The sequence below is a fragment of the Anser cygnoides genome, chromosome 11 (genome assembly GCF_040182565.1).
Source record: "Anser cygnoides isolate HZ-2024a breed goose chromosome 11, Taihu_goose_T2T_genome, whole genome shotgun sequence".
In the NCBI taxonomy this organism is placed as follows: domain Eukaryota; kingdom Metazoa; phylum Chordata; class Aves; order Anseriformes; family Anatidae; genus Anser; species Anser cygnoides.
The window spans coordinates 12,485,788-12,512,292 of NC_089883.1; the positions used below are offsets into that span (position 1 = coordinate 12,485,788).

Below are 26,505 nucleotides of genomic sequence, written 5' to 3' on the forward strand. Positions count from 1 at the left end.
TAGAATGCGTCCAGCGGTCTGTCTGTCCCAGTCTCCAGCAGCGACAATTGCAGGTGCCTTTTAGGGAGAGCCTAGGAGCCTGGCTGCTTTTTATAGTCCATTGCCTTTGTATTCTGCCAGTATCCAGCTGTTAGATAGGAACTGCAGAGGGTACATCGCTGCTGAGACTTCTGTGCTCTATTTACTGACCTGCTGAACAGGTCTTGACCCCTTTCTGAAATTGCTGTTTGCCTCTTGTCTCCTGTGGTAGCAAGTTCGAGAAGTTCAAAACTTGCTGTGTAATATACTTCTTTCTATAGTCTGTTTTTAACTAGTCTCCTGGTTTCATCAAGAGATTTGTGGTTCTAGTACGGTAGGACCTGGTAGCGCATTCTGTGTTCACCTTACCCTCTGCCTTCCTGGGTTGGTGAATCTCAGTCAGGCTCTTCTCCACCATTAGTTGTCTTCTTTTTTGGAAAAGGTAACAAAAGCCTCTGCAGTATGTACAGTAGTTTTGCTCCACAATGTGTGTATTATACTAATTTATTGAAATGTGGATGCATCACTGTTAGAGGCTGAGGTTTTGTGAGTCTGGCAGAGCAGACTTTTAAATGAGGAGCATGTCTGGTTTGTTATTTCTTATTTGTGTATTTTGCTGCTAATTAATGACAATTTGAGCAAGCGTGCTGACTTAGAAATTTTGTTGAAGTAATAGAAATACATTAAAACATACCTGTGGTTTTCAAATGATAAAATTCTGAGATGAAAAGGGACTTTGCCAAACCTCTGAACAACTAGACTGAAACCTTGACTTCAGCACAAGTAAAACTGCAAAAGTTTACAAAAGTTTACCTGCACCGACAGAACTGTGAGGCAAAATTACACAACGCTTATTTGGTATGAGCTTTAGACATGTCTTGTTCAGGGACATGTCTTGTTCATGAACATAAAGTTCATGTTTAACCTAGGTAATTGCTACTGATGTTATCTGCTGTCAAGTATGGATGTCTAACGATGAACACAGCAGCTATTGGATTCTGATGATTTCCTGTCCCATGTCAGGTGCTGGAACATGATAAATTCAGACTTGTGTGACCTCACAAAAAAATCAGACTGCAGTGAGACTTCCTTTGCACTTTTCTGATAGTGACAAGTGCGGCTTCCTGTAAATGGGATGCAGCATTGGATAAACACAACATAATACAAATGAGTACAGGAGCCAGTGCTGAAACGTGCTGAGTACTGCACAGAAAGAGCATAGCAATGTGCGTTTCATGCTACGAAATTCAGTGAGAAAGATCTGGCAACTTTACATGATCAGTCCTACGTAGGATGGGAAGATGTGCAGCTGACAAGAGTGATAGATACGGTGGTGGTACATATTTTATGGAGGTAGCATATTCCAGTTCCACTTTATAATGGTATTCAAACTGATGTGATTATGCTGGCAGATACAGTTGTGGATATGATTTTTCTTTGCAGCACCAAACCTAGCTTGGATTATTTTTTTTTTTTAATGCCAGTCCTGCTGTGTTTGCTTGAAAAGCGTATGTTTCCCCTCCATCCTGCAATAGATACTGCCTTGCCCAGAAAGAAAGAACCAGCTGCAGACGCAGCTGGCTTGGTGCGACAGGCTAGCACGATGCACTAAATGTCAGAAAGGATAAGTAAGGTCCTCTGGTGCCTTAGGGCTTGAGATTGTTTTTGTGACTTTCTTTTGAGTTTTTGTCCTGTTTGCAAAAGCTCCAAGGAGTTACAACTGTAGATTTCTTTTTACAGTCAGTGAAAACATTAAGGTGATGTCTTTAGATACCTTTTTGCAGAATCTCCACAGAAAACGGACGTTCTGATATATGAGGCTCTGTTCAATAAGCAGCATAGGCAGAACCATTTAGTGTGTTTAAGCCTGTGGCTTCAGATACCTTCCTATTGCTTTGTTTCCCCATACTGTAGTGTTCAAATCTAGTTACTTTCCTCTTAAGTACTAAATTAGGATAACTTAGTATGTTCAATTTCAGTATAATTTACAGCAGTGCAACAGGAATGGTGCGTGCCTAGTTAGCCCCTACCTTTTTACGACTGGAAAACAAAACTTCTGGAAGGATATTAGGAAGCAAAGACCTATTTATTTCTTAACGCACATTTTTCTTTGTCTGGTTCTTCCTATGAATTTTTTGCTTCCTTGAGATTAAATAGCACATTGTGATCTGGTGTTACAGCGTACTGATTTTTGAACTGTAAAGCTTTGTGTGATTTAGGTACCCAGAAAATTAATTGCAGAGTTGCCCTAGCTGGATGGCTAGGTGGGAAGGTGCACGTACCGAGGACCTGGCTTTTCACTGGATCAGGTTTTTCCGACTTGCTCACTGGATTCTGCTTTGGATGGTGTTTCAGAACTACTGTGGTCTTGTTTTTTTCTCCATCCCCAAGCTTTTAAGAAGTGTTTTCCGAGGCACAGAGTTATGTGCAAAATTTTTTATTGCAGTTGCAGAAATGTCTAGGCAGTCTTTTGTACTGACATTCATTATATTTGATAATGACCAAATTGATAGAGCAGTGGTTTTTACAAGTAGAAGTAATTAAAATGTTTATGCTTATAAAATTTTATGCTTTACAGTCTACGTGCTTCCTACCTTGCTGACATGCAGGAAAACTCCCGGTGTCTCTGATGACTGTCATCTCTGCCACAGTTTCCGATCACCCAGTTCTAGTGGTTTATTCCTTGATTTGCCAGTTCCCTGTGAGACAAAGTGACATTGTAATTTTCCTTGAGGCTCTTAGTGAGAATAGCTGATATTTTACTGTGACTGTATCCCTGGACATGTTTCCCTAGGATTTAAATCTAGAACCGAATGCTCAGTATTGTAGTGTAGTTACTCTTCATTTATAGGAGGCTGATAATGGGGTTGGCTTTCTGTGGGTCTAACCTAATGGTTATTACCAATAGCTGAAAATCTGTACGCATATTGCCTCCTCTGATCAATTCCCATATTCTGTCCTGCTGACAGGCTATTTTCTAGGAAATGAAGAAGTCAGAGGGTTCACGTTTGTTTAGTCAGCCTTTGAGTTCAAACAGCATGCATCAGTGCAAGAAGTCTTAACTTGATTACCATTATAATGATAGATTTGTGCATTGTCAGTCCTAGAAAGTAACTTTCAAAGGCACCACATGTGGAGAATTTCCAGAAGAGTTTCAAACCAACCAACTACAACCATGTTTTTCTTTATGGTGCTAATGCTAGCACTGACCTTTGGCCTTTCCCTTCTGTTTTCTGTGTTGAGATTTCTTTTGGATGATTTTAAGCAACTCAGTATTTTAGTCTCTCCTAAGAGCTAAGCTGTATGCTTTTCCTCCCATTTGGGGAGTAGTGAGACTTTGTTTTGCTGTTATCACAAGAGGGTGAGGACAAAGGATGAATTACAGTAAGTATAAAATTTATGTGTCTCAAGCAGGAATGAATGCAATAAAGACAGCAAGATAAAAAATGGGAAAAAAAAAGAAAAAGCTGTTTTCAGTTTTAAGTGTATAGGAGCAGAGCTTTACTAATTCTGCACAGAGGGACTGAATAGAGCTTTTGGTGTCATGTCGTACACTTACTTGTCTTACATTAATTAATTAACCAAAGATGCCACATTCATTACAATGTTGAGAAATTCAATGGCAGTCACAAATATTGTGGAATTTGAGCTCAGATGTCTCCTGTATTAGGTCTGACATTTATAGCACAGCATGAAATAAGTGGAAGTTCTAAAGGGAGTGTAACAGAGCTCTTGGAAGTCACAGCCAAGAGAAGTGCACTTGCTGCGCAGGAAAATGGAGGATTCTGCTTCTTTGGGAGTTTTGTGTCTTGTCACAGAGGGAACTTGTCATGGCTCCCCTGCTCAGAGGCTTTGTGGGAGAAGGGAGGGATATGGTGCGTTTCAGTACATGTGCATGCTTGTCTGTATGTTAAGCATTTTTCTGTCTTATATTCATTCACAGCTGTGATTAGTGCTCATCCCATCCATTCACTCGATAACCCTCACCATCATTTCCACTCCGGCAGCCTCGCTTCTCCAACTCGCAGCTATCTCCATCACCAGGTCAACCCGTGGCCGATTGGCACATCCATGTCCCATTCAGACAGGGCCAATTCCACAGGTGAGATATAAATGCGCAGGTAGATTTTGATTGTACTGGAACAATGAGTGAAATGTGGAATCAACAGCTGAAACTTAACTTGGTCAGTCACCATTTTGGTCTTAGGCCATGGAATGTGAACTGTCCCAAGATACTTTTCTTCCTTTCCTTGAGTCTCTTTGTGCTGAATGAAAATAAAATTAACTTTTGAGGTTTTTAGATAACAGCAGACAGCAACTAGCGCTGTGTGTATTTGCTTCGGTAGGTGACCCATAGCATTTCCTGGTTTGTTGCCAATAAAAGACTGTGAGGAAGAATGGGAAAAAATACTTCCCTAAGAGGCAGAGGGATGAGTTTAAGTACAGACAATATTCTTGACAATTAGATTGAGTTTTCTGTAGACTGCTTCTTGTGTAGCTCAGATACTGATCCTTTCAATAGGTGATAATGCCCTTGGAAAAGGAGGCTTAATGTTTTATATACATACAACTTCAAATAGGAAGACTCCTTATTATAAAACCTTCAGCCCTGGAGTCTGTAACATCAGTTTACATCTAATTTGAGCTATTTAATGCGACAATAACTTTCCTAATTAGTTGTGTTTAAAAGCGAGACAGAACAAAAGTCCAGACTTTGTTACTGAGAGCTATTAGTTAATCCTCCTGAAGCACAAAGAAAATTGTGGTGTTTCCTATGCGGCGTTTTTCAGGCTTGACGCACAATTTCTTGCGATAGTTTTTGTAATGTCTCCAGTTTTCTTAAAAATTCTGAAGCAACGGTATTGCTAAATTGCAAGTGGATAACATCCTGAGATGAAGTGAATTCTGAGTTTCTGTAGCTTAAGGTCTAAATTTTAGTTAAGTTGCCAGAGCCAAGTGTTGTTTCCTGTTTCCTTCTGAAAACAATTCACAAGGGCGCTAACACACAGACGATATGCGATATGTTAGAGGCAGAGGTTTCTCTTGCTGTGTTTACGCTGCTGAAGTGTCAGCTCTTGCCATCCAGATCTTTTCCTGCACGTGGTCTGATCAGGATCACGATGCCCTGAATTCAAGGCACCATCTTGTTCTCTGAGATGTGGGCGGAGCTGCTGCAATCAGCCAAATGAAGCCTGGGATTTCATTTCAGTTTTCAGCAAGTAAATCTTCCTCAGAAAACAGAAAAAAAAGGGCTCTTCTGTATGCACTTTAGTGATATATGCAGAACATATACCTATATAAGAATTCCTGTGTTGTGAAATACTGAAGTGTAAAATGAGACTGAAGATTTGTGTTCTGTGCTGTTCGTCTGAGGGCCAGGCTGCTGTCTTCTTACACGTAGCTGTTCCCATACAAAGCTGTTGATTTGGTATTATACCTGTGGACTCATTCAGTTCTTCAGCTTATTTTGTTATTGAATAGCTGTTGCCGTTCACTCTACAACAGGACAGTTACATGGAACTGGTGTTATTTGCTACACAGCTGACTTGTGAATTCGCTTCTTAGCTTATAGCAGCAATCTTGGGAATGGTGCTTGTAAACACTACTGCTTTGTTCCCGTGTGACCACAGAGAAAATTTCTGTAAAAGGAAATAAACCACATCTTTTTGTCTGTTGTAGAATCTGTTCGAAACACACCTAGCACGGACACCATGCCAGCTTCCTCCTCTCAGACATGTGCTGACCATCAGGATCCCGAAAGCACCACGGGAGCTTATCTGGCTAATGCACAAGAGGAGGATTCAGCTCAGAACCTCCCCACGGCACATGTCCGTCCTTCTCACCCGCTGAAGAGTTTTGCAGTGCCAGCAGTCCCACCAGCTGGTTCCACATACGACCCTGCATTGCCAAGCACCCCATTACTGACTCAGCAAGGTGAGCAGGGGAGAACTTGCCAGAGACACTTGTCAGACAGAAAGAAAGATTTTAAGCAGAAAATGATAGGGAGAGTTGGGTGTCAAAGGAAACATGTCAGACGCTGGACTGAATTTTTTTGTTATAATTTTCAAGGCCCTTTTCAGTACATAGATTAACTAGACAAAAATTCAAATTCAGCATTTCATTATTTGAAGTGTTCATTTTCCTCTATTTTAATAGAATCTTTTATTCTCCTACTTCCAAGAGCTTTCTGAATAGGCAGAATACTAATTAACTGAGGCATAACTATATAACAATTTCTTTTAAGCTCCTAACCATCCCGTTCACTCGGTGAAGACTGCATCAATTGGGACCTTAGGAAGAACTCGACCTCCTATGCCAGTGGTAGTTCCCAGTGCCCCAGACGTGCAGGAGACCACCAGGATGCTCGAGGACTCGGAAAGCGTAGGTACTCTTACACTGCCAGCAGCTTCGTTAGGCAGTGCGTATCAAAATGGTGAATCTCTGTGTGTATGATCGTTGTAAACTTCAGTAATGACTGCACTGAGACTTTCAAAGGCAGAGGATAATGAGGCTTCTGACTTCCACCAAGTGCCATTGCCTGTTAACCCACATAAAAAAAAAATCTAGTGCCAAAACCTTCTACACAAGGCTGTGAATTCAGAGAATAAGCACATAAATGCAGGTATTAGTAGTACTTTCTAAATCTGAAAGTTACCTGTGAGCATACCTCTGTTTCTCATTATGCACCACTAAACAGACGCAGTGCTTCCATCTATTCCAGTCCACGAGGCCCACTGAGTCAAAAACTGATAAACCTCCAGCAACATTTTGGCTGTCCTGAAGCTATTAGCTGAACGTAAAGTAATGGTCTCACAACTACAAGAAGGCAGTAAAGCCAGATACCACCTGTAGCAGTAGTCTTCTCATTTTTTACAATACATAGCACCTAATGGAGTTCGAATTTATGACTTGGGCTTCAATACACAAGGTTCTGTATCGGAGCTGTAAAAGTTTCCCTGCACATCTTTTTTTTGGCTTATCTTGATATAAAGAGCATCTTTGTTCACAGAGCTGAAGGCCTCCAATGGTGCCACTTGCTCTTCTGCACAGCTTAACATGTTGTGTTCACACTCACTTCAAGATGTCATTTTTTTCTATCTGTTTTGCAAGCACACTGTACCTGGATCCTTTTAAAGTCCTTCAGCTGCAGCTTCCTGTGCTGTTCCATAGCCACGAAAGCATCCAGAGTGTCATTGTGAATGAAAAACTTGGTATTAAAGCCAAAACGTTTAATTAAAGCCATGATCCCAAATATTTAGATTTCACTCTTGTGAAAGTGTTCTGGCTTTCTGGGAAAAATGCAACTATTGAGCTTCTTTGTAAACAGACAGCTTTTAAGAGGTGAGGATCTTCCAGGTGTCAGGCAAGAGCTATTTCTTTTGAAATCACAGGCCAAGAAGTTATTATATTAGCTATTGTATTACTGTTACAGGAAATGCTCATTTTGAATCATTGTTTTTTTCACGTTTCCTTTTTCTCCCATGCCTTTGTCACACTGTTGTTGTCTCTAATTCATCCTCTTGGTTTTACTTCCATATGTGGTGAACTCTAGAGATTATATGCATGCTTGATCTAGTATACTTTCACTCCTCTTTCTGTTTGTCACTCCTATCTTACTTGTTTATTTAGGGTTGGTACCAAAATACTTATTAGTTATTCATCAATTAAATTTATAACTTAAATATATTCATGAATAAGTTTATTATTAAATTAGTACAATACAAAGTCACCATGCACACTTTAAATGCTAGCTAAGTTATGAGTTTTAGGAATTAGTTAGGATTAGAAGGTGATTTGAATTGATTTAGCCCTTATGAGAGGAGTAAGTCTGAATACTTCCAGCTCACTGATATTTATCATTGCCAGTAGCTGGCAGATAACGTGTTAGACGCAGGACAGAGAGGACATCTCTGGTACAAAACAGTCTAGATTTGCTTGGTAAACCAAAAGTGGCTGCAGTGCTCATTTCTGCTTAAACGAAAGAAGAGGTTTGTATCTAGGAGCACGGCAGTGAGATCACCCTGCCAGGTTTGAGCACTCCAGTTTAGGGGTACGCAGTCAGCTGAGCAGTAGCTTTAATACTAGGCTCTAGTTAGAAGGTCTAATAATGGGCCTCAATTATATAAAGCAGAAATGATCACACAGGAGTTCTGCGGCTCCTGATTTGGCACTAGCAGAGCTGGTACTGGAATACCACGAGCAGCCTGGCTTGGCTTCTATGAAAAAAATGTTGAGAGAGTGAAGAGGGTTTGGAAAAATGCTCCAGGAACATGAGTGGTTGAAAACTACGCAATACAGGGAAAGACTTGGCTTCAAAAAGGTTTTGAGATGAACCAGTTCATGGTATCTGTCTATGTACCTGTATAGATTACAGAATTACAATAGATGAAGCTAAGCAATTGAGGCTAAAAATGGAGTATGACCTTTTTAGCAAGCCTAAGTGTGTTTTAAAACAATTTTACCTGTATGATTTTTTTCGATGTTTTTTCCAATCAAGCTAGGATGCTTTTTCTAAATACCTACTTCGGTTCAAAGGCAGCTGTTACCTTGAGGCAGGAACTGACACAGATAAAACAGATAAGATGATCACAGGTTTATGGTCAGTTAAACCATAAATCACTATTGCAAAAAGATGTGCATTTAAAATAGAGTATTATTCAAAGTATTAGTTCTGTAACTCTCAGTAAATCTGCTTCTGCTTATTTGTGTGTCAGAGCCACAAGCTACACTACACTGACCACTTCTTATTCCTTACTCTGTCCCTCTCCAAAGACTGCATGTCACCTTGTCAGTAACTCTTTCCATCTCCCACAGAATTATGAACCAGATGAGCTGACCAAAGAGATGGCCCACCTGGAAGGACTTATGAAGGACCTTAATGCCATCACTACGGCATGACCACCTTCACCAGGACATGACTCCAAATCGTATCACAAGTCTTGGGACTCAGCCTTGGAATGCAAGGAATTGTACAGAGAATAAAAAATACAGAAAAAGAGGGACAGCACATTGAGAGCATTCACAGAAAGCAAATGAACCAACTGGTGCATTTGTGCTACAGCTGGTCGAAGAGAGATGACCTTTCTTGTCATCATCCTGCAATGAAGTCATTGCCAAGTTGAATTCCATTTACCTGCTGAGACCATGCAGGATGGGACGCATCAGGCTGAAATCTAGCATCCAGACAAAAGGAAAAAAAAAGTGGACTTCACATTTTTTTTCTGGTCAGGTTTTGTCTCAGTGGTGTGATTGCCCTGCCTTTTCAGTGTTGGACATTCGCATTTATGTACAATTTTGTGTTTTTTTTTATCTTTTTTTTTAATAAAAAGGAAAAAACTAATGTAATCAAAAAAAAAAAAAGGAGAAACTATTGTTTTCCACAGCCTAGACTGACATTTGACTGCTTGTTCTATTGTGTATGAAAATTCATTGCCAGTGTGGGTTGTTCTGTTTGTTTTTTATTCTGCGTATAATTACGTCCCCTTCTGGCAGTTAATCCATGGCCTTTTGGGATGCTGCACTGCTATTTGTAAGCTTTTTTTTATTATTATTTTTATATTATAATTATTAAAAGCCTGACTTTCTCCTCTCATCACTGTGAGATTACCAGTCTGTTTGAATTGAAATGTAATTTGAAAGGCTTGTTTGTCGCTTTTTGTGCAGTTTCAATATTTTGAGTGGGGAAAAGTAGATGGGGAAGGGGAGGGGATCCAGTGGGAGGTTTCATTATTGTTGTTTTCCTGTCTTTCTACATTGACTCGAAAGACTGAAGAAAATGAAAGCATCTTCTGTAACGTCCTTCCTTGTAACTTCAGCATACTGTGTCTCTGGTTACTGAATTGCAGTGAAAGTCATTTAGAAACATTAAAAAAAATACTCCTTTAAAGTAGGGTTCCTTATGTTTAGATGACACTACAGCTTATTTTGGCATCAGTGCTCTGTTTTGTTGTTGTTAGGTTAAAGACCGCATCATGACACTAAAGTGCAGATTAACGCTCATGAAGCACGGAGAACTTGGCACAGGCAGCAGCGCCCAGGTGCAGCACTTCGCTGCTGGTGCTGCAGAGGTTTGAGCAACCTGGCCCTCCTCAAGCAGAGAGCTGTGGACCTCTTCTAAGCATTTTACGCCATGCCTTTGAGAACACATCATGTCCACAAGATCTTTCAGCAGCACATCCAACCCCAGTGCAATTTCTCTGTCCCAGGCCATTTAAACAAGAATCCTTCTAAGGATTCTTGAGAGACATAAGCAAGGCAAAATGTATTTTTTTACACTTTTAAAACCATTTGAAAAGAAAAACAGTATTAGCAACTCAGGTGCTGTTCATATTATCTGTCTAGAAAGGAAGGAAAGTTAAAAGGGAACTCCTGTATGGGGGAAAGGAAAAGCTTTTTTATTTTCTCATTAGTATCGTTGCTTGGCTCTGCCATACTCTGTGAGGAGGAATGGCATAAAAGGAGACTATTTCAATGAGAAAAATAAACAAAACCCATCTGCCCAAGAACCTTGTGTGTATTTTCACTTTTAAGATACGATGAAAGAAAACCCCAAACTTACTGATAATTCATGTGGAGACTCCGTTCCTCCTGAGCAATGGGATTTCTAGCTTGGAAGCTTGGCATTAACGATGGAGGCAGTGCAGGTGGCAGGCGGTTCAGATGCAGGGCACTTCTAATGTAGTCCAGAGCTCCTCAGCTAGACAGCTGCACCTGCTGGAACAGAACAGGGGATACCAGGATCTGTTTTTAAGTTTAAAACAAACAAAAAAATTGCCTCCCACCCCCTCCTTATTGGCTATTTAATGGATATTTTGCTACAGCTAAAGCTCTGGGCCTATTTTCTTAACCCCCGTCACAAAAAGAGAGCCCGTGAATCATTCTGGAGAGCAGCAGGGGTTCGGGCTGTAGTTTTACTTCCTTTCTTTTCCTGGACTCTTTGTGTCGTCATTTCTAGCACATTTGCTGGATTTATTTATTATTTGAGGGAAGGGAGGGAATCAATTGGAGCACCGTGGGCCACCTGGAAAATTGATGTTTGGACTTTTAATCAATACAATTCAGGGCAAAATAAGCTACAGAATATGTATTTAAATAATAAAATACACACCTTGTCCTGAAAGGAAGGGTGTATGTTTTCCTTTGCCTATTTTTTACCTATACCCAAAGAAATAGCATCTTACATACACAGTATTCTTAGCTGGTGGGTCTTTGTGAATATTACTTACGTATAACACCATGAATGTTAATATTGTCATTGAATTTGGGGAGGGGAATATTTTTAATGATAAAACAACTGTTCAAAGTTGGTTTTTTAAGGTTAAACTAAAAAAACATTTATTCAATTCAGTGTACAATCTGTATTGCACTTTTTCACATTTTAATGCTACGTTTTCTTACATACCCTGTGATTTTAAATTTGGACATTGTGTATTCTTGTAGTGTCATAGTCGAGCTGTAAAGTGGCAGCTTCCCTCAGAGAGATTTGGGGAAAAAAAACCTGTATATTGTTTTATGATTCTCACGTAGAATAATTTTGAGGACTGCTGTAGACGTCTACCTTTCTGTAGAATTTTTTTGCTTTTCTGTAGTATTTGCTGTATACTCTATGGCTTTTTTTAATAACTTCATGTTTATTATTTTGTATTGGACATCCAATACACTTTTTTTAATCCAATCAAGTTCTGGTCTGCTTGGAGATTTTGTTCTCTTTTCAACTATTCCTCTACCTTGTTTTCTTAATCAAGGTGGTGACCAGGTTTGGGATTTTACTCGCACCTTTTTTGCTGTGGTTTGTCAGGTTGCTTCCTCCAGAGAAAGAAGAGGAACAGGAGAACACCATTAACACCATTATTCCCACCCCTACACAGGTGTGGAGCATGATGTAGTGCCTTCCTGGCTAACTCCTCCTTCCCCTCTGTTTCCAAGCTCAATTGCAAGATACCATCTTCTAGCAAGCAAGTCTCAGGAAAGTAGGATTTCGAGCCAGTAGAAGTATGTTTCAGAGAGGAACCTTAGTAAGCCAGTAAATCACAGAAAAACAATAATATAAATCCTTGAATATAGCACTCAAAGTGCTGTAAGTGATATCCTTGTTTTTACCTTCACACTTACTCCACTCTCCAATACTTAAGAGACTCGTTGATCATCAGTCTCTTCTCCACAAGCCAGCCAGTTCCCCTAATTACTGGTGTCTCACCTTCTTGAGCGTATTAGACCCTTCCTCATCCTGACCTCTGCAAATGAGTACAAGCTACTGCATGGCTTTGCACTCCCTTCCCCCAGCCCTATTTTGCTAGGCAGGTTCTAGAGTTCTCTCCAAACTTTTGCAACCGTGCTGAGGTCTCGGTTGGGAACTGGGCCCCCACAGTTATGAAGGAAGGCCGTGCCCCTGCAGCTGGGCAGGGGCCTCTCAGCCAGGCAAGAGTTGGTGGGAGGTGTAAAGGACCTGGGAACAAAGGTGTTAGTGATTAAGTTGGGAGTGCCACAATGCACAGCTGAGATGCAGACACAGAAAGTTGACACAGCAGAAAAATGTGACCTCTATTTACTAACCTCTGGCTTTGGAAGTGAAAGACCATTTCTTACTTGGCCAGCGCAGCTAATTTGCTCTGGTACTCGCATTGCAGGGCAAGCCAGATGAAAGGTGGCAGTTTTATGAGGGCCACGTAGTCTGTTGTAAGGCAGGTGGAAGTAACACATGCTGTGAGTTGTGCCCTTCTGCACGCTGGGCAGTGCACGGCAGGGACACTAGATGGCAGCGATGACTTGCTGGTAAGCAAAGCAAAACCACAAATACACCGTTTTTGCATCTACCTGGAAGAGACTGTTTCTCTTCAGCCTACATTAATTAAGGAGACTGAAATTAGTGATGCTCTTTTGTTAGCAGCAGCATAGTAATGAGCTCCTGCAGCAAACTAGGTTTCTTCATGCCTCACTGTGTTCTTCCTTGATAGCGTTTATGCTTCTAACATAGGCATAAAGGTTTGACTCACAGCAACTCAAACACCTTTGGTAAATTGGTGCAACACTTGCAGACTTCTCCAATTAAAAGCAGCCTCCTGTCTTAAGGCAGAAATTAAGACTGGCTTTAAACTAACAGCAAGTCAACGTTCATCTCAAATAAGATCATTCCTATGAAGGCATGACATGATTTTAACTAAATTGCCTTGCCCAAACCCATTAAACCAGCACAACTTTTCTGCAGGGGCAGCTCTCCCCTAAACAAACACGGGATTTGGTCAGGTTACGCCTGCCCTTACTGCACAGAGGATGGTGGCTCCTGGAGCCTGCCTTTTTAACAGGCAAGAAAAGCCTGAGTGTGATAGCTTGCCTGGGAGGTGAACCCAATACAATGAGGGGGAGCAAAGAAACTTGCTCTAGGGGACAGTGTCCTGAACCAGTCAGCTCAGCCCCCTGATCAGGGCTCCCTACACATGCAGCTGCCAGGCCCATTTCCCCTCTACAGGCAGGCCTGGCAGCAGTTGCACTTGAACAAGAACCTATCCCCTGTTCTCCAAGGGAGGGTGATTTAGTGTTTTTTGTTTGTTTTTGTTTTTTCAGTTATTCCCCATTTTCAGCTCCTGTTGCCCCACCTTCTTCCCTCAGTTCCCATCTCTCCCAGATCCTTCCGTCTTCTAGTACATGCTGCCATTCCTCCAGACCTTCCTCTCTGTAGGGACAGCAGCCAAGAGAGACAACTCTCAGAAGGCTGCAATTTAGAGCAAATGCTAAGAAATCACCAAGGAAAATTAGGAGGAAATTCTCTATTCCCCAGCCTGGCTGTCTCAGGACACCCCACCCTTTGTCAGCTGCCAAACAGGAGGGGAGTGCTGCTCTGGTATCTGCAAACCCTGCTCACGTGAACCAGGCTCAGCACAGCCATGGTTAAAACAGCCTGCAGCAACCCCACTGCTGCAAAGGCTGGGAGAATTAAATGAGACGTGCTAGAGATGTAGCAATAAATTCATCATGTTAACTTAATCCAAACCAGGACTACTCACTCCTAGCAGGCTCCAGACAAGGGGAAAGCACCCACTGGACCATGCCTGGTGGTTTTGCTGCATCCCTTTCAGTTTAGGCTGTCAGCACATCCAGCTCCTGTACTTCCATCACTCTGTCAGGGTGGGGTGAGGTCCTCTGTCCTGGGCTTCAGGCCTGAGGGGGAAAGGAGCGACCCCAGTCGCTGTCCCTGGCCAGCAGAGCCCTTGCAGGCAGAGCTGGGAGCGGGTTGCAAAGTGCTGACCCGCCTGTCTCACAGGGAGGGCAAGAGGAAGGCGCTTCCCCAGGGAAACTGGGGGCAGCCACGTGCCTGAAAGCCCCTTCCCACCCTGTATCCTCCCCGAGGCCGACCTCCCAGCCTCCTTGCACACAAGGAACACACCAGGCCACATTTCTCCTCCGTGGGCACCATCACCATGGGAACTGCATCCACTTAACTCAGCCAAGCTCTGTGCTGACGGCGGCTTCCCTCCAGCGCAGGGGTTCCCCTGCAGCTGCTGCGAGGCAGAGCCGGTCACGCACTGCTCTGAGCCACCTCCTGTCTGCCCACAGTGAGGCTTTGGGGACTTGTGCCCCAAAAATAAAGAAATCTGTGGCTGCCAGGGAAACCTGTACCTCTTCCTGGTCCTGTCTGTCCATCAGCAGCCCTGAGCGTCGAGGGCTGCCACTGTGTTATCAGTGATGTGGGAGTGTCGCTGCTGGCCCCCAGCAGGGCCACCTCCGAAACGCTCTCAGCCCCAGGCAGCAGGACTGCTCTAGCAGTCACGGTTTGCCCTCCTCATCCCAGGTTTCTCCCATCTCTGCCTGCCCCTGCTGCAGTATTGCTCCAGCCTTGTGGCCCTCACAAGATCCCCATACCCCAGGGACCCAGCCCCACAAGGAGGTGCTGCACAGGGGCTCCTGGGGCTGAGTTCCCTGATCCTACAGCATTTGCTTTCCCCCCTTGCCCCCAGATAAACATGGTGCTTCTTCCCAGCTCAGCCTGCTCCCAACCACTTAATACCAAGCCTACAACCTTTCCACAAGCTCCTGGTGCTGCCCCTTCATGAGCTCCAGCAGCCTTGCTCCTACCAGAGCTGAGCTGGGCCACCCACACCCCCAAACGTGGGCTGCAACTAGGGAGCCACACGCAAAATCCCCACTGCTGCTCTTACCTAGCCAGGCCTAGAGGAGCCCTCTGCTCCCTGCAAGGAGAGGAGCTGGCTGGAGCCTGCCCCTTGCCCCCAGGTGTTTCCTATCTCCCTCCCCCGGCCCTTTCCCAGGTGCTGAGCATTGATCCAGGTGCCTAACTCAGCGCTGGGGGCTGGTTCTGTTTTGCAAGCCAGCCCGGCTCACTTGCAGGTGGGCCTGGAGAGCTGGGGCTTGGCATCACGGGATGAAGGTTGGGGTGGGGGCAGCCATTTCCAGCCTGCGGTGATTTAGGAGCTGCGTGAGATGTGCTCCGAGGCACTGACACTGAGGAAAACTCAGCGAGCAACAACAGCATCACGACAAACGTGATGGATGCTGCGCCCCCGGTGCTTCTGACTCACGGGCTCCCAGGGGATATCCCTGACTCCCCAGGACAGGCAGCTGCTTGTTTTCATACTGCCTGAACCCAAATCCTCTGATCTTGGAGACGGTTTTGCTTGGGGATGAAAACAATGTGTGTCGTGTGTCATTGCACAAGTGCTTCCACGTGCCCCTGCTGGTCCCTGGGGCATCTGCAGCTCCTGTAGGTGCTCTCTGGGGTCTTCTAGGTAGAGCTGATTAAAAGCTGCATCCTCCCAGAGCTAGGTGTGCATCTTGTCCATTGCCACAGCTTCTCTGGGAGCACAAGCCTTATAATGACATGAAATATCAAGTTATCCTGGCACTCGATTTTTGCCACAAAACATGAGCTGCAAGAGAGGGCTGAGGCAGCAGGGAAAAGGCCAATAATCCATCAGGGGCAGTGCTCCTGCCTGGCAGGAACTACAGACATGGAGCAGGCCAGCAGCGTGTGCCCCCAGGCACCACGTCCCCCCTCCCCAGGCCGGGGTGCTGTGCCCCTCACAGTGCACGGGAAGGTGCAGAAAAGCTCACAAAGGAGCAGTGCTGAAGCCCTGTCCTCTATCCTTCCTGCCCCCCCCCCAAGAACAAGAAGTCACTCCCAGGTCCCTCCTACCTCCACTGGGTTTGCTGCAGCAGTGCCAGGCCACTGACAGAGCACCAGAGATAGCAAAGAGCGGCTCCGATCCCCAGTGAGCCCCCCCAGGGGCCGTGCCGGCCCCCGCAGTGCGGGGAGAGGCTTGTCAGCACCGAGCCTCTGCGGAAAGGAGCTGGCAGTGATGGGTACGCATGGGGACAGAGCTGACAGCAGCCTTTGGCTGCAGCAGGAGGGCAGTGTGGTGGACGGGGCACCGGAGAGGCAGTGCTGGGCCTGGGGAGGGCAAGTGGCCGTGCCCTCCTGCCAGCCACCCATGGCACCTCCGATGGAGCTGGAGGGGCAGAGCAAGCGTGCTCGTCCTGCAAGCTGTGCGTGGGCAAGCCCCAGCCGCACCCATCACAGCTGAGGAAGGCAGGTGCATAAAAAAGATAAAATAAAGGGAGGTGGGGGGAATAACCCAGAAGAGCTGTCTAATTTGCAGCACAGCCAGGGAGAGCAGCTTCCCAGGGAGGGGAAGGTTGAGGCACGCAGGGCTGGAGATGCTGTTAACGCCTTCCTGCCTGGCACTGCCTGCAGTCTCAGGCAGCTCCTGTTCCCCTCCCAGGAGCCAGGCAGGGTTCCCAAGTCTGGTCCCCTCTGTTGGGGGGATTTTGGAGGAGGCGGCTGGCCCTGAGCATGCTGCAGTAGCCACAGCTCATGCTGGGCAAGAGATTGCCCAGTTTGCTGGGCTCCCACTATAAGCTATCAAGCTGCTGTTTCTCCTCCATGAACATGAAAGAGCATCTACCTCTTCCCAATGACTTCAGTCAGTGTCTTTTCTAATCAGGTGCCTGCTAAGAGGTGGACTTGAGCAGAGCAGTCATTGCTAGTGATTAGGGTCAGCTGGTAGCTGGAGGCTGAAAGGCAGCTGGTTTGCAATCACTCCTTAAAAAGAGTAAAAAAAAAAAATCAATCTACCTTCCTGCAAATTTTAAGTGGCATAATAAAGTTAGGATTTTTTTTTTCCTTTAATTTGTCAGGGGTAGACAGTACCATACGCAGCTCCCCGGAAATCACAGCCTGAAGTGAAAGTTTTGGTTCAGTGTGCTGGAATTAGTGAGCAAATGGGTCAGTGGCAAAAGGCAATGTGCATGTGTGAAAAATTCACCCCCTTTTCACCAGCAGGGAAAAAGCCAGCAGGCAGCCAGGGGATTTGTCTGAAGACACCTTGCCAAGGCCGACAGCAGTCCCTTGGGCTCTCTGGGAGCAGAGCACAAGCTCTGGCAGGGAGACCTCCCCTTCCCATCAGGTGCTGACAGCCAAGGCGATGCACTGGCAGGGGGGGTAGCATTGCTCACCATGTGCCTACAAGGCTTGGCTTATTTTCTGCAGGTTTCTGAGAGTGGGTTTGAGCCCAGACACCAAACAGGCTGCGGTCACACCTTGGTGGAGGGGCCTAAGGCACACACAGCACCCGGCATGGCTCCGGGTGGGGCAGGGGGGCAAACAGGGGACACAGTGCTACGGGGCGCACTGCGAGGGCTCTCCCAGCTGCCTCGTGCAGAGGGGCTGTGAGGATGAAGCTCTCCGGGGCTTGGAGAGGTGGCTGCCACCCAGCAGTGCTGGGCGGGAGGAATTACCTGCAAGGGGAAAGGTGCTGCCTGCCTCCTCGGGTGCTGCCTCTGGCTCAGCAGCTGTGAAGCTCTCACACTGCCCTCGCCTACGGGAAGCAGAAAATCCTGGTCAGCTTTTCACCGGGGCTTGTGAGGAGCCAGCCCTGGCCCCTGGCCCTTCCCTCCCTGGGCTTCCCCAGCCACTTTGCTCCCTCCCTGTACCCCCCTGAGGCGGTGTTCCTGCTCTGTACCCCTGTCGCAGCGAGGTACATGGCAGAGGTGGGCTGGCCTGGAAAGATTTCTGCCCATCGCATCACCTGAGAGTATGAACCTCTTGCCTGGATGCTTTTCGCTCCTGCTTCTGTCTGAAGGTGGCAGGGCAGCAGAGGGCAAGGGGGCCTAGAGCAAAGCTAATTTGGCTTTTATCTGCTGTGGATTGCACATGGGTGGGAGCGTTGCCTTGTGGCTGGTTTCCCTTCCACATCCCACAGAGCAGCAGGGACGCAGAGCCTGGCCCACGCAGTGTGCAGGTCAGTGGTCCCGTGGGCAGGCAGGTACGTGCTTGGCCCCAGAGGCTATGTGGAGTGACCAAGTGAATGCTGACATCAGGGTGTGGTTTTCTTTACTTTAAATAAAATATACGCTATGATGTACTCATTTATTTAAAGCAGTGGTTCCGACCTTGGTGTCTCCCCCAGCAAGGTGCAAATCCCTTCTCCTTCCCCAGGGCATGCACTAGAGCATCCTGTAGGCACCTGTGGCCTCCTGCGCTTGCCAGCACCGTGCTGCGAGCTCCTGGGGTTTGCAGCGGGGAGAAAAAAAGGACTCAGCTGTTTGCCTGCACAAACCCAGCCCTTGCCCCTTCTCAGTGCAGCTATGGCCTCATTTTCCTCCCTCCCCTTTTGGGCTAATCTCCCCCTACCCCAAGATCTCTCCTTGGGAGGTGAGTGGGGCAGGCAGCCAGGCTGGAACCATTTTCTGGGACAAGGGAGAAATCACAAAAGCTGAGATCCTGCCTTCTCCTGCTCCGAGTCCCCACCCCAGCAGACTGCGTCTTCACAGGGCACTGCAGAGAGGTAGCGGAGAAAACACCCTGTTTGATGGGAGGGTGACTTGGCTCTGGTACCTGAACGGTTTCTTCCTGACTGCCGGTGCGTACCACGAAGTCCCAGTTCAGTCTCAAGTCCTTTCAGTAAGATAAGGAGGCAGCAGTGCATATGCTAAACCAGTCAAGCCCTTCCAAGCCCTTCCTTCCTTCATGAAAATCCTGGAAGTTTCCAAATCTTCTGTGAAGTATAATTAATTTTCTTTTATGTTTTGATAGGGCAGGACTGACTCCCAGCCCACTTCCTCTGTAATGGTAACGGCATGCAAAATAAGACAGCCTGGAACAGGCATTTATTTTGAAAGGTAAACCAAATATTTTACTGCCTGCACTTCTCTCTGTGAAACCCAGGAGAACTGACCTTCCAGGGCAGAGCCATCTGGTTTCAAGGGAATGGCATTTTCTGATGAAAAGGTTTGGTTTGCTCTTTCCTCACCAGCTCTGCTCATTTACAGCCAGACAAGGTCAGAGGATTGATGGAGGGAGACCATCAGGGTCCCCTATTTTCCTGTACCATCAGAAGCACAAGGAGAGAGCAAAAAGGAGCATCCTGCATGGCTTGTGCTGCACTGTTGTGTGTGGTGGAAGTGTGTGCAAGTCCCTGAGCATCCTTCTCTGCAAAATACTGATTTCATTCACAGCCTTTGGGCTCCTGTTCATTTATTTACTTATTTATGCCATCTCTGGCATTGGGAGTCCTGATTAAAGAACATCCAGGACCTTGTTCTCATCCCGCCAGGGAGGACACACTGCTCACATGCTAGCAATTAAAGCCTTCCAGAGGCGGGGTGAGCTGTAAGGTTAGAGGGCTAAATGCAGCCATGGGATGAGAAGGAACCAAGGCAATGAGATGTCAGAGAAAGAAAACAGAACGTGAGCCGATCAGCAAGGCAGCGGGGAGGCTCCTGGTGCAGGGAGGAGGATGTCCAGCTGCACCTCGCTGCCACGGGCTGCAGGACACACGCCAGCAGCTGGGCTGCTTTGCTCCGTGTTTGCCGGGCTCTGAGGAAGGGGCACGAGGCCGTACAGCTCCGGTGTGAATTACTGACCCCAGCAATCCATTTTGTGCCCATTTCCTAGACTGGGTTTGGACAAAGACTCAAAAAGGATCTCAGAGGAGTGAAATGAAAGATAAGGCTGTGAAGTGAAAGATAAGGCTTGAGGCTACTTTTACCTTCCAAAAATACATCAGGTCCTGACTCTGGCATCATCACCCAGCTTAATTTAAGACTTGGAAATGGTGACTTCTTGTCCAGATTTTCATCCGCTTTCTGTGATAGTCCCGATTCCAAGTTGTTAACTTCTGCATCCTGCAGTAAGGCTCCCTGAGCTCTTCTCTGAGGCTCACAAAGTCAGCCAGAGATTCCAGATCTGTCAGTACTGTGAAGGAATCTCATACACTTTTAGCAAAACAACTGGCAGGTTTCTCCTTTGCACTGCTAAAAATTGAAGTGTAGGCAAAAGTGTAGAAATTTTACTGTCAGTGGCTTACCATACACTGCCTACAGGCGTGAGTGAGGTGGAGATGTGGCAGCAGGTAAACATGCCACCAAAGTTGTGAAAACAGGAGGAAAATACAGATAGGAAGCGAGATAAAACCTTTCATCGTCCCTCTCCAGTAGGGCAGAGAGGGCAGAAATGCCACACGAGTTGTTTTTTTCTTGAAACCTCCTCCCACAGTGCCTAAATTTCAACACTCAAAGCAGACAGCAAGTCAGAGGGCTGGGTTTTTACTTTTTTATTTACTAAGGTTTTTTATTGTGTGTTTTATATTGCAAACCCCACCCCTAGAACTCTTCCCTCCCTTCTCCCCAAAATAAAACAAAAAATAACAATAATAATTAATATAGTTCCACCTACTGAGACAAGCCTAGTGTTGACTGGGGTCCAGTCGGAGTAACTTAATATTGGCTACTGCACCGCTAAGAACTGGAAAATCAAACAGCACCCCCATGAAAATCAAAGCAAAGGAACCCAACCGAACGCAGCACGTTCACCGGCCTGGTGGAAGGAACGCACGTCTACCAGAGACAGCCCTCAGGGTGTTTCTGTGCACCTCCATTTGTCTGAGTGTCCACAGGGGTTGTTGAGATTCAAGTACCAATGCAGCAGTCACAGGACAGTCATCCACGAGGGCTTGGCATTGCTGGGCTGAAGACCTTTCCCACCCGCTTGTATCGAATTCCCCAGACCCAAACAGCTTAACTCCCAACCTCTTGAGATGTTCGCTCTAGGGGGCCCTCTAGCATACGGGGAAAAAAGATTGTTAAAACAAATATAATACTTGAAAGGATATCATGAGTCTTCCTCTAGGAACTCGTACCTTTGAACTTATGAGAGGGTCTGTGACTCTGCTTCAATTCCGTCAACTGGTTCTGTTTCAAGATGAACCTGTACATGTTTTGGAAAAGCAGGATCTATGCGTTACAATTATCACCTGCCAATCAGTCCTACAGGAGGGTCAAAACTGACATGTATTTTAAAACTAGGAGATACATATATATATAAATGTGTGTGTGTGTGTGTGTGTGTGTGCGTGCTTACACATGTGCATAAATAGACTACATATGTGTATAACTGTATACTATATATATATAAAAGCATGTGTGTATATATAGATATATATATAAAAATCTATACACACACACACACACACACACCCCTCCCTCCACACACACTCACACATACATAGTTGTATGTAGCTAGTACAAAAAAACATTCCTAGAGCTCCCCTGACCCTTTAAGGAAGACCGAAGCTGATTACATCTGAATTCTGAGCCACCAAAGCACATTGAAGCAAGAGTGCCCAGTAATGCTTGCAGCAACATTCAAGATACAGGCACATGTCAAGAGTTTTGCAAACAATTCGGTATAAAAATGAACTGTCAGCCAGTGGTTTGGGGGGAAGGAGGTAAGAGAGGGGGTTGTATGGACCTGTATCGTTACTGTGATAATATTAAGTTTTTTGGCACTGCTGCATGAAGTTCTGCTTTCCCTCTGTGGGCTGGAGGGACCCCAAGATAGCTAGAAACAGAGGGAAGCCAGACAAGTGTTTCTAACAAGTGTTAGAAAAGTTGAGCACCTGACTCTTTACAGTGAGGTGGCTGGAGACACCTCTTGGCCTACAGAAAAACCAAAGAGAAAGAAAGAATCAAAAGAAAAGGAGACATTTGCTCTAGAGGTAAAGGCTGTAGCTTCTCAGTGCTGTGTGCACCAAAAGGCCCCATTCTGTCTTCATGCCACTGTGCCTTAAATCAGGGGAGCCCAAACTTTCCAGCTCAAGGTGCCTGCCAGGCCCCAGATGTGTCCAGTGATGCTGCAACTGCAGGGCGAGACCAAAGCCAATCAATCAGGTGCAGGCTGTTATTGCTGGTGAAATCAAGCAAACGATTTCGATTCCCCCATCAGAGGAGAAGCATGGACCACGGCTGGCCAAATTTCTGGTTTAATCTGTTTTAATGGTATGAACATAGTTGCAAATCTGGAGGATTCTTGGCTGGGCACCAGTGTTGCCCTCAGTGCCTCCGAGCTCAGACTCCCCTGGGCTAAGGAGGAGGAGGGCTGGGGTGACTGCACCCCCCCTTGCAATCTTACCCTACTCAGTTCTCTTCAAAGCAGTCAGCCCATGGACACTGAGACACCGAGACTGAGAGGGAAGATTAACGTGCTGCCTTTCTTCATCCCTCCCTTCCTCTGCATGCCCCAGCCTGGACGGCAGCATGCATGCTTTGCACACTGCGGGGACGCTGAGGCTGCCATCCTGCGCAAGGTGCTCTAGGTGATCCTACTCGGCAGGGGGGTTGGACTAGGTGATCTTCAGAGGTTCCTTCCAACCTCAGCCATTCTGTGATTCTGTGATTCTTCTGCTGCAGCCAGAGGGGCTGGCAGCAACGGGACTTCTCCCTCAGAGCATTGCTGGAACGAGACAAGCAGCTGCAGTCAGGCCCGTCCGTCTCCTGGTCACCCTCCTCTTCTTCAGATGGAGTCCAGAAAAACAACTCAGCCCTTCTGAAATCCCCAGAGGGGACTGCGTTAGTGAAACTTGCCCTCTTCTTGCTTCCTCTGTGCCCTGCTGATCACAGGAGAAAACCTGGGAGGCAGTGAAACTTCCCAATGTATGCGGCGAGCTATCTCAGTCCCTCCATGTCTCGGTGCCACGAGCCAGGTTCAAGTGCACCAGGCTGGTGCAAAGCGGTGCTAAGCTGAGGCCAAGCAGAGCTGTTCCAAAAACACCAGCTACGGGCCTGACCTGATGCTCCCTTCTATGGCCCACGTCAACCTCAGATCTTTGCCTCAACAGGAAAACCTCTTTTGGTGGCTTCTATGGCTGATCATTCACATGTTCCAGCTCAGGCACACGCCTCATCTGTGTGTTACCTCGTTGGATTAAATTTGCTCATATCCTTTTGTTCCATGTATTAAAATATTCTATAAAATCAAGTGACCAAAAATCTATAGCTCTAAGAATACCTGGTTATCTTCTTTTTTTTGTTGTTTTTCGTGTGTTTTTTTTTTGTTTGTTTCTAATCACAGTTAAACCTAAACGAAAGAAATGGAGGAAAGAGGGAAAATAAAAAAAAAAAAGAAAGAAAAAACCAATTCATGAAAGTCTAATCGGGAACTGAATTGCACGGCTGACATAACCAGCTCTCAGAAGGAGTCCTCACAAATTGGAGGGCAGTTTGGATCTGACAGGCTCCAGATCCCCCGTGAGCACTATGGATTCTTTCCGCCCACCAGCAGTCAGGGAAGCAGTGCCCGCAGTGCTGGCACCAAACACCAGCGGATGTGGTAAAGAACCTGAGGACATCTGACGTGGTAAAGTCACGCGCCCAGGAATTGAGCTACAAGGCTTCCCGAGAAGTCCAGTCCCTCCACCAGGAAAAGGAGAGAAGCTGGAAACAGATTCTCTAGAGGAATGAGAACTTTGGCTCAGTGTCTGAGCCAGCTCTTGGGGCAAAGATGGCTGGGAAGCAGAAATCAACTTGATGTCCTGGTTCAGGCGTCCGGGCGGCACAGGCGGCGTGCTTTTGGACGGCAGGATCTGCGGAGGTGGGCTGGCGGTCTGAGGCAGGAGCAGAGAGCCGTGAGAGCCTGAGGCCCCAGAAGGGCCACACTGGAAAGTTCTTGTTGCCACTGGGCTCTGAGTAGGAGGACTAAGGCCAGAAGGGGTATAACAGGGAGAGGCGACGCCGGACTGTTGGAGAGGAGACATGGAGGCAAAAGGCGATCGTTCCTGGTGGAGCTGGGCTATCGTTCCAGTTACAGATCCTAATGCACTTGGATGTGTTTGGCACAGGCCTGAGGACGGCCCACCAGAGGCCTGTGCCAGCTGGCTTAGGCTGGCGGATGGCGAGTTGGAAGAAGGAGGGGGCTGGAAGTGATTAATTCCCCCCAAAGTCCCACTGCCTGAGAGCTGCTGTAACTGTCCTCCCTGCAGTGGTCTCGTGGTGGGCTGGAACTGGTTGAGAAGGCCAGGGGGTGAATTTGATGCGAGCTGGGTGAGTGATGCTGACGGAGAGCTAGTTGTGGCTTGCTGGAAGTGCCCAAATCCACTGCTGGAAAGGGGTGGCTGCTGCTGCTGCTGCTGCTGCTGCTGTTGTTGCTGCTGCTGCTGGGTGGGCTGAGCTGTCCCTAAAGGTGATCCAGATGGTGCTCGTTGGAGCTGGCTCAGTCCCACAGAGGACGCGCCACTCAAACCTGTCTGGCTCGAGCCACCGGGAGGGGATCCCACCTGGAACTGGCCTAAGCCGGCGGCAGCCGAGTATCCTGCGAGCTGCTGGATGTGGTAGGAAGAGGATGACGGGGTTTCTGCTCCCGGTGTGTGCAGCTGGGACGGAGTGCTGGAGGGGGAGCCGACGGCAGAAGGCCCAGCCGATGGGATTAGAGACTGAAGCCTTTTCAGCTGCCTTGGGGTCTGGCTGGACTGCTGCCCCAGGGAACCCAGGACGGACACGGGGGGACGGAAGATGGCTGTGGGGAGGCGCGGGTGGTGGGTCAGAGCTATCGCAACAGAAGTGGTGGCTGCTGCAGCCTGCAGGGGTGCCTGGATCAGCGGAGTCCAGATGACGGGCGTGGGTGTGGATGCAGCAGCGGCAGCGGCGGCGGCAGCAGCCTGGACGTTGTGAGCACAGTGTGCCATCTCTCTGTCGTGCTGCACAATCTGCTGGATGATCTCATTCTCTTGGTAGTTGAAAACACCTGAATTGAGGTCATGCTGGACTTTATGCAGCAGAATGGAATTTTTCTTACCTGTAGGGAAAGTGAAGAGAGAAAGGGTCATTCTGATATGGCAAAGCAGGGGAGGCTTCCTCAAAGATTCCTGCCAGACCTTCCTCGAGTTGTTGGCACTGTCTCCCCTCCTCTGTCATTATGGGCTCTGCATACAGTCTTTGTGCTCCAGCAACAAGATGATAAACATCGCCTCTTCAGCTTTTGTGGTATGATCAACATACATCAAGGTCCCATAGAACTGCCTGGCAGAACACATAGTCTTAAGACAGTAGGGCCAATTTTGAGAAGTGTGACAGAGTGGTAGCAAAGCTTATGAATCTGGAAGAGTCTCATTTTGCAGCTCATAATCTAAATTTCTGGAAGATTCTCACTTTGCAACTCATAATCTAAGTTTCCATTTAGAAAAAGAGCAGAAAACCAAAGACCATAACTTTTGTGTTTGCAAAGGAAAACCTCAGAAACACAAGTTCAGTGCAGTCTCCTGAGTCGTCAGTTACTCTCCAGACATGTCTTTTCATCGTGTGTCTCATGCATCTTGCTCATTCTGAAGTCAAACATTTGTTTCTAGTTGAAATGGAATTTCTCTATGAAAAATGGGCAGAAGGACTTTACGTGCTGGAAAAGTCCAGGTGGCCCACGTAAGAGCCCTCAGACACGCTGCAGCTGCCATTATTTCGCTGTGCCCTTCTAGCCCAAACTTTAAGGAAACTGCAGGCTAGCAAACCTCCTGTTCCAGCTGGACTTTCTAGCCTGCAGCAAAATATTAGCTCAGCGCTTTGCCTTTTCAATGGGCTGGAAAATGTGGCATAATGAGTTTGTCTGGCCTGAGTGTGCACCTGGCACTGAAGGGATGCTCTCTCCTGGACTGAAGCAAGGGGATGAGATGCTGCCAGTGATGCCCTTTCACCAGAGCACAAATGCTTTCTCAAAGGACAGGATTTTTGACGTGGATAGGCACTCTGTGTAACGGCTTTTGCATCTGGGTTCTCGTAACAGTCTGTGCATGGGTAACTGTGCCAGCATTGATTTGTAAGGCGTTGGTATATGCTGGCTTGAATGGTTTTCTTACAAAACTGGTGTGGATTAGATCCTCTCTTCTTGCCTTTTCAAGGGTCCTCTATCCTGACAGCATATGCCAGTTTGAATTGATGACAGCACCTGCCTATAGGCTTCCTTTTCGCTTTTATTTATTGCAATCATTCGGATATGAAGGGTTCAACCTAGCAAGCTGTGTGCACCCTGGTTGCGTGCCTGCACACAGCTCATTTTGTGGCTGAAGCTCAGGGGTGCAGAAGGGTCACCTCTAGACGAGGTGCCGGCTGGTTTGGATCAGACCAAAAGCTGAATTAACCTTCCTCCCTGAACCAAACGCTTCCTCAGGCACACTAGCAAACCCACTAGCAAACCCCTGCTCTAATTCAAATGTCATT

The 26,505-nt window shown here is 46.6% G+C and overlaps 2 protein-coding genes and 1 long non-coding RNA gene across 22 annotated transcripts in view; 1 reads left to right on the forward strand and 2 right to left on the reverse strand.

The window, feature by feature from the left end:
* The window catches only part of NEO1 (neogenin 1), a 190,604-nt gene extending 178,908 nt beyond the window's left edge, over window positions 1-11,696 (forward strand). For 9 of the 12 annotated variants that reach the window (XM_067003698.1, XM_067003701.1, XM_067003699.1 and 6 more), the window contains 4 exons: window positions 3,962-4,120; window positions 5,698-5,952; window positions 6,263-6,399; window positions 8,833-11,696. In XM_067003698.1, coding sequence (XP_066859799.1) covers window positions 3,962-4,120; window positions 5,698-5,952; window positions 6,263-6,399; window positions 8,833-8,916 — 635 coding nt within the window. In that variant the 3' untranslated portion in view covers window positions 8,917-11,696. Of the gene's footprint in view, window positions 1-3,961; window positions 4,121-5,697; window positions 5,953-6,262; window positions 6,404-8,832 lie in introns of all 12 variants that reach the window. The other 3 variants (XM_067003708.1, XM_067003707.1, XM_067003702.1) reach the window with 2 other exon arrangements.
* A 965-nt stretch (window positions 11,697-12,661) lies between these two features.
* LOC125185070 (uncharacterized) lies at window positions 12,662-20,155 on the reverse strand. Of its 4 annotated transcripts, XR_007169983.2 has the most exons (7): window positions 20,016-20,154; window positions 18,863-19,022; window positions 18,418-18,531; window positions 17,764-17,843; window positions 16,932-17,068; window positions 14,019-14,172; window positions 12,662-12,786 (listed from the first exon to the last, which is right to left on the reverse strand). It is a non-coding gene; the product is annotated as an uncharacterized lncRNA (long non-coding RNA). The 4 variants fall into 4 exon arrangements; XR_007169981.2 differs by lacking the exon at window positions 16,932-17,068; XR_007169984.2 differs by lacking the exon at window positions 16,932-17,068 and having other exon boundaries at window positions 18,863-19,019; window positions 20,016-20,146.
* A 108-nt stretch (window positions 20,156-20,263) lies between these two features.
* Window positions 20,264-26,505, reverse strand: part of HCN4 (hyperpolarization activated cyclic nucleotide gated potassium channel 4) — a 151,232-nt gene continuing 144,990 nt past the window's right edge. For 3 of the 6 annotated variants that reach the window (XM_067003710.1, XM_067003711.1, XM_067003712.1), the window contains one exon: window positions 20,265-25,093. In XM_067003710.1, the coding sequence (XP_066859811.1) occupies window positions 23,505-25,093 (1,589 nt within the window). In that variant the 3' untranslated portion in view covers window positions 20,265-23,504. Of the gene's footprint in view, window positions 25,094-26,505 lie in introns of all 6 variants that reach the window. The other 3 variants (XM_067003709.1, XM_048081409.2, XR_010834150.1) reach the window with 2 other exon arrangements.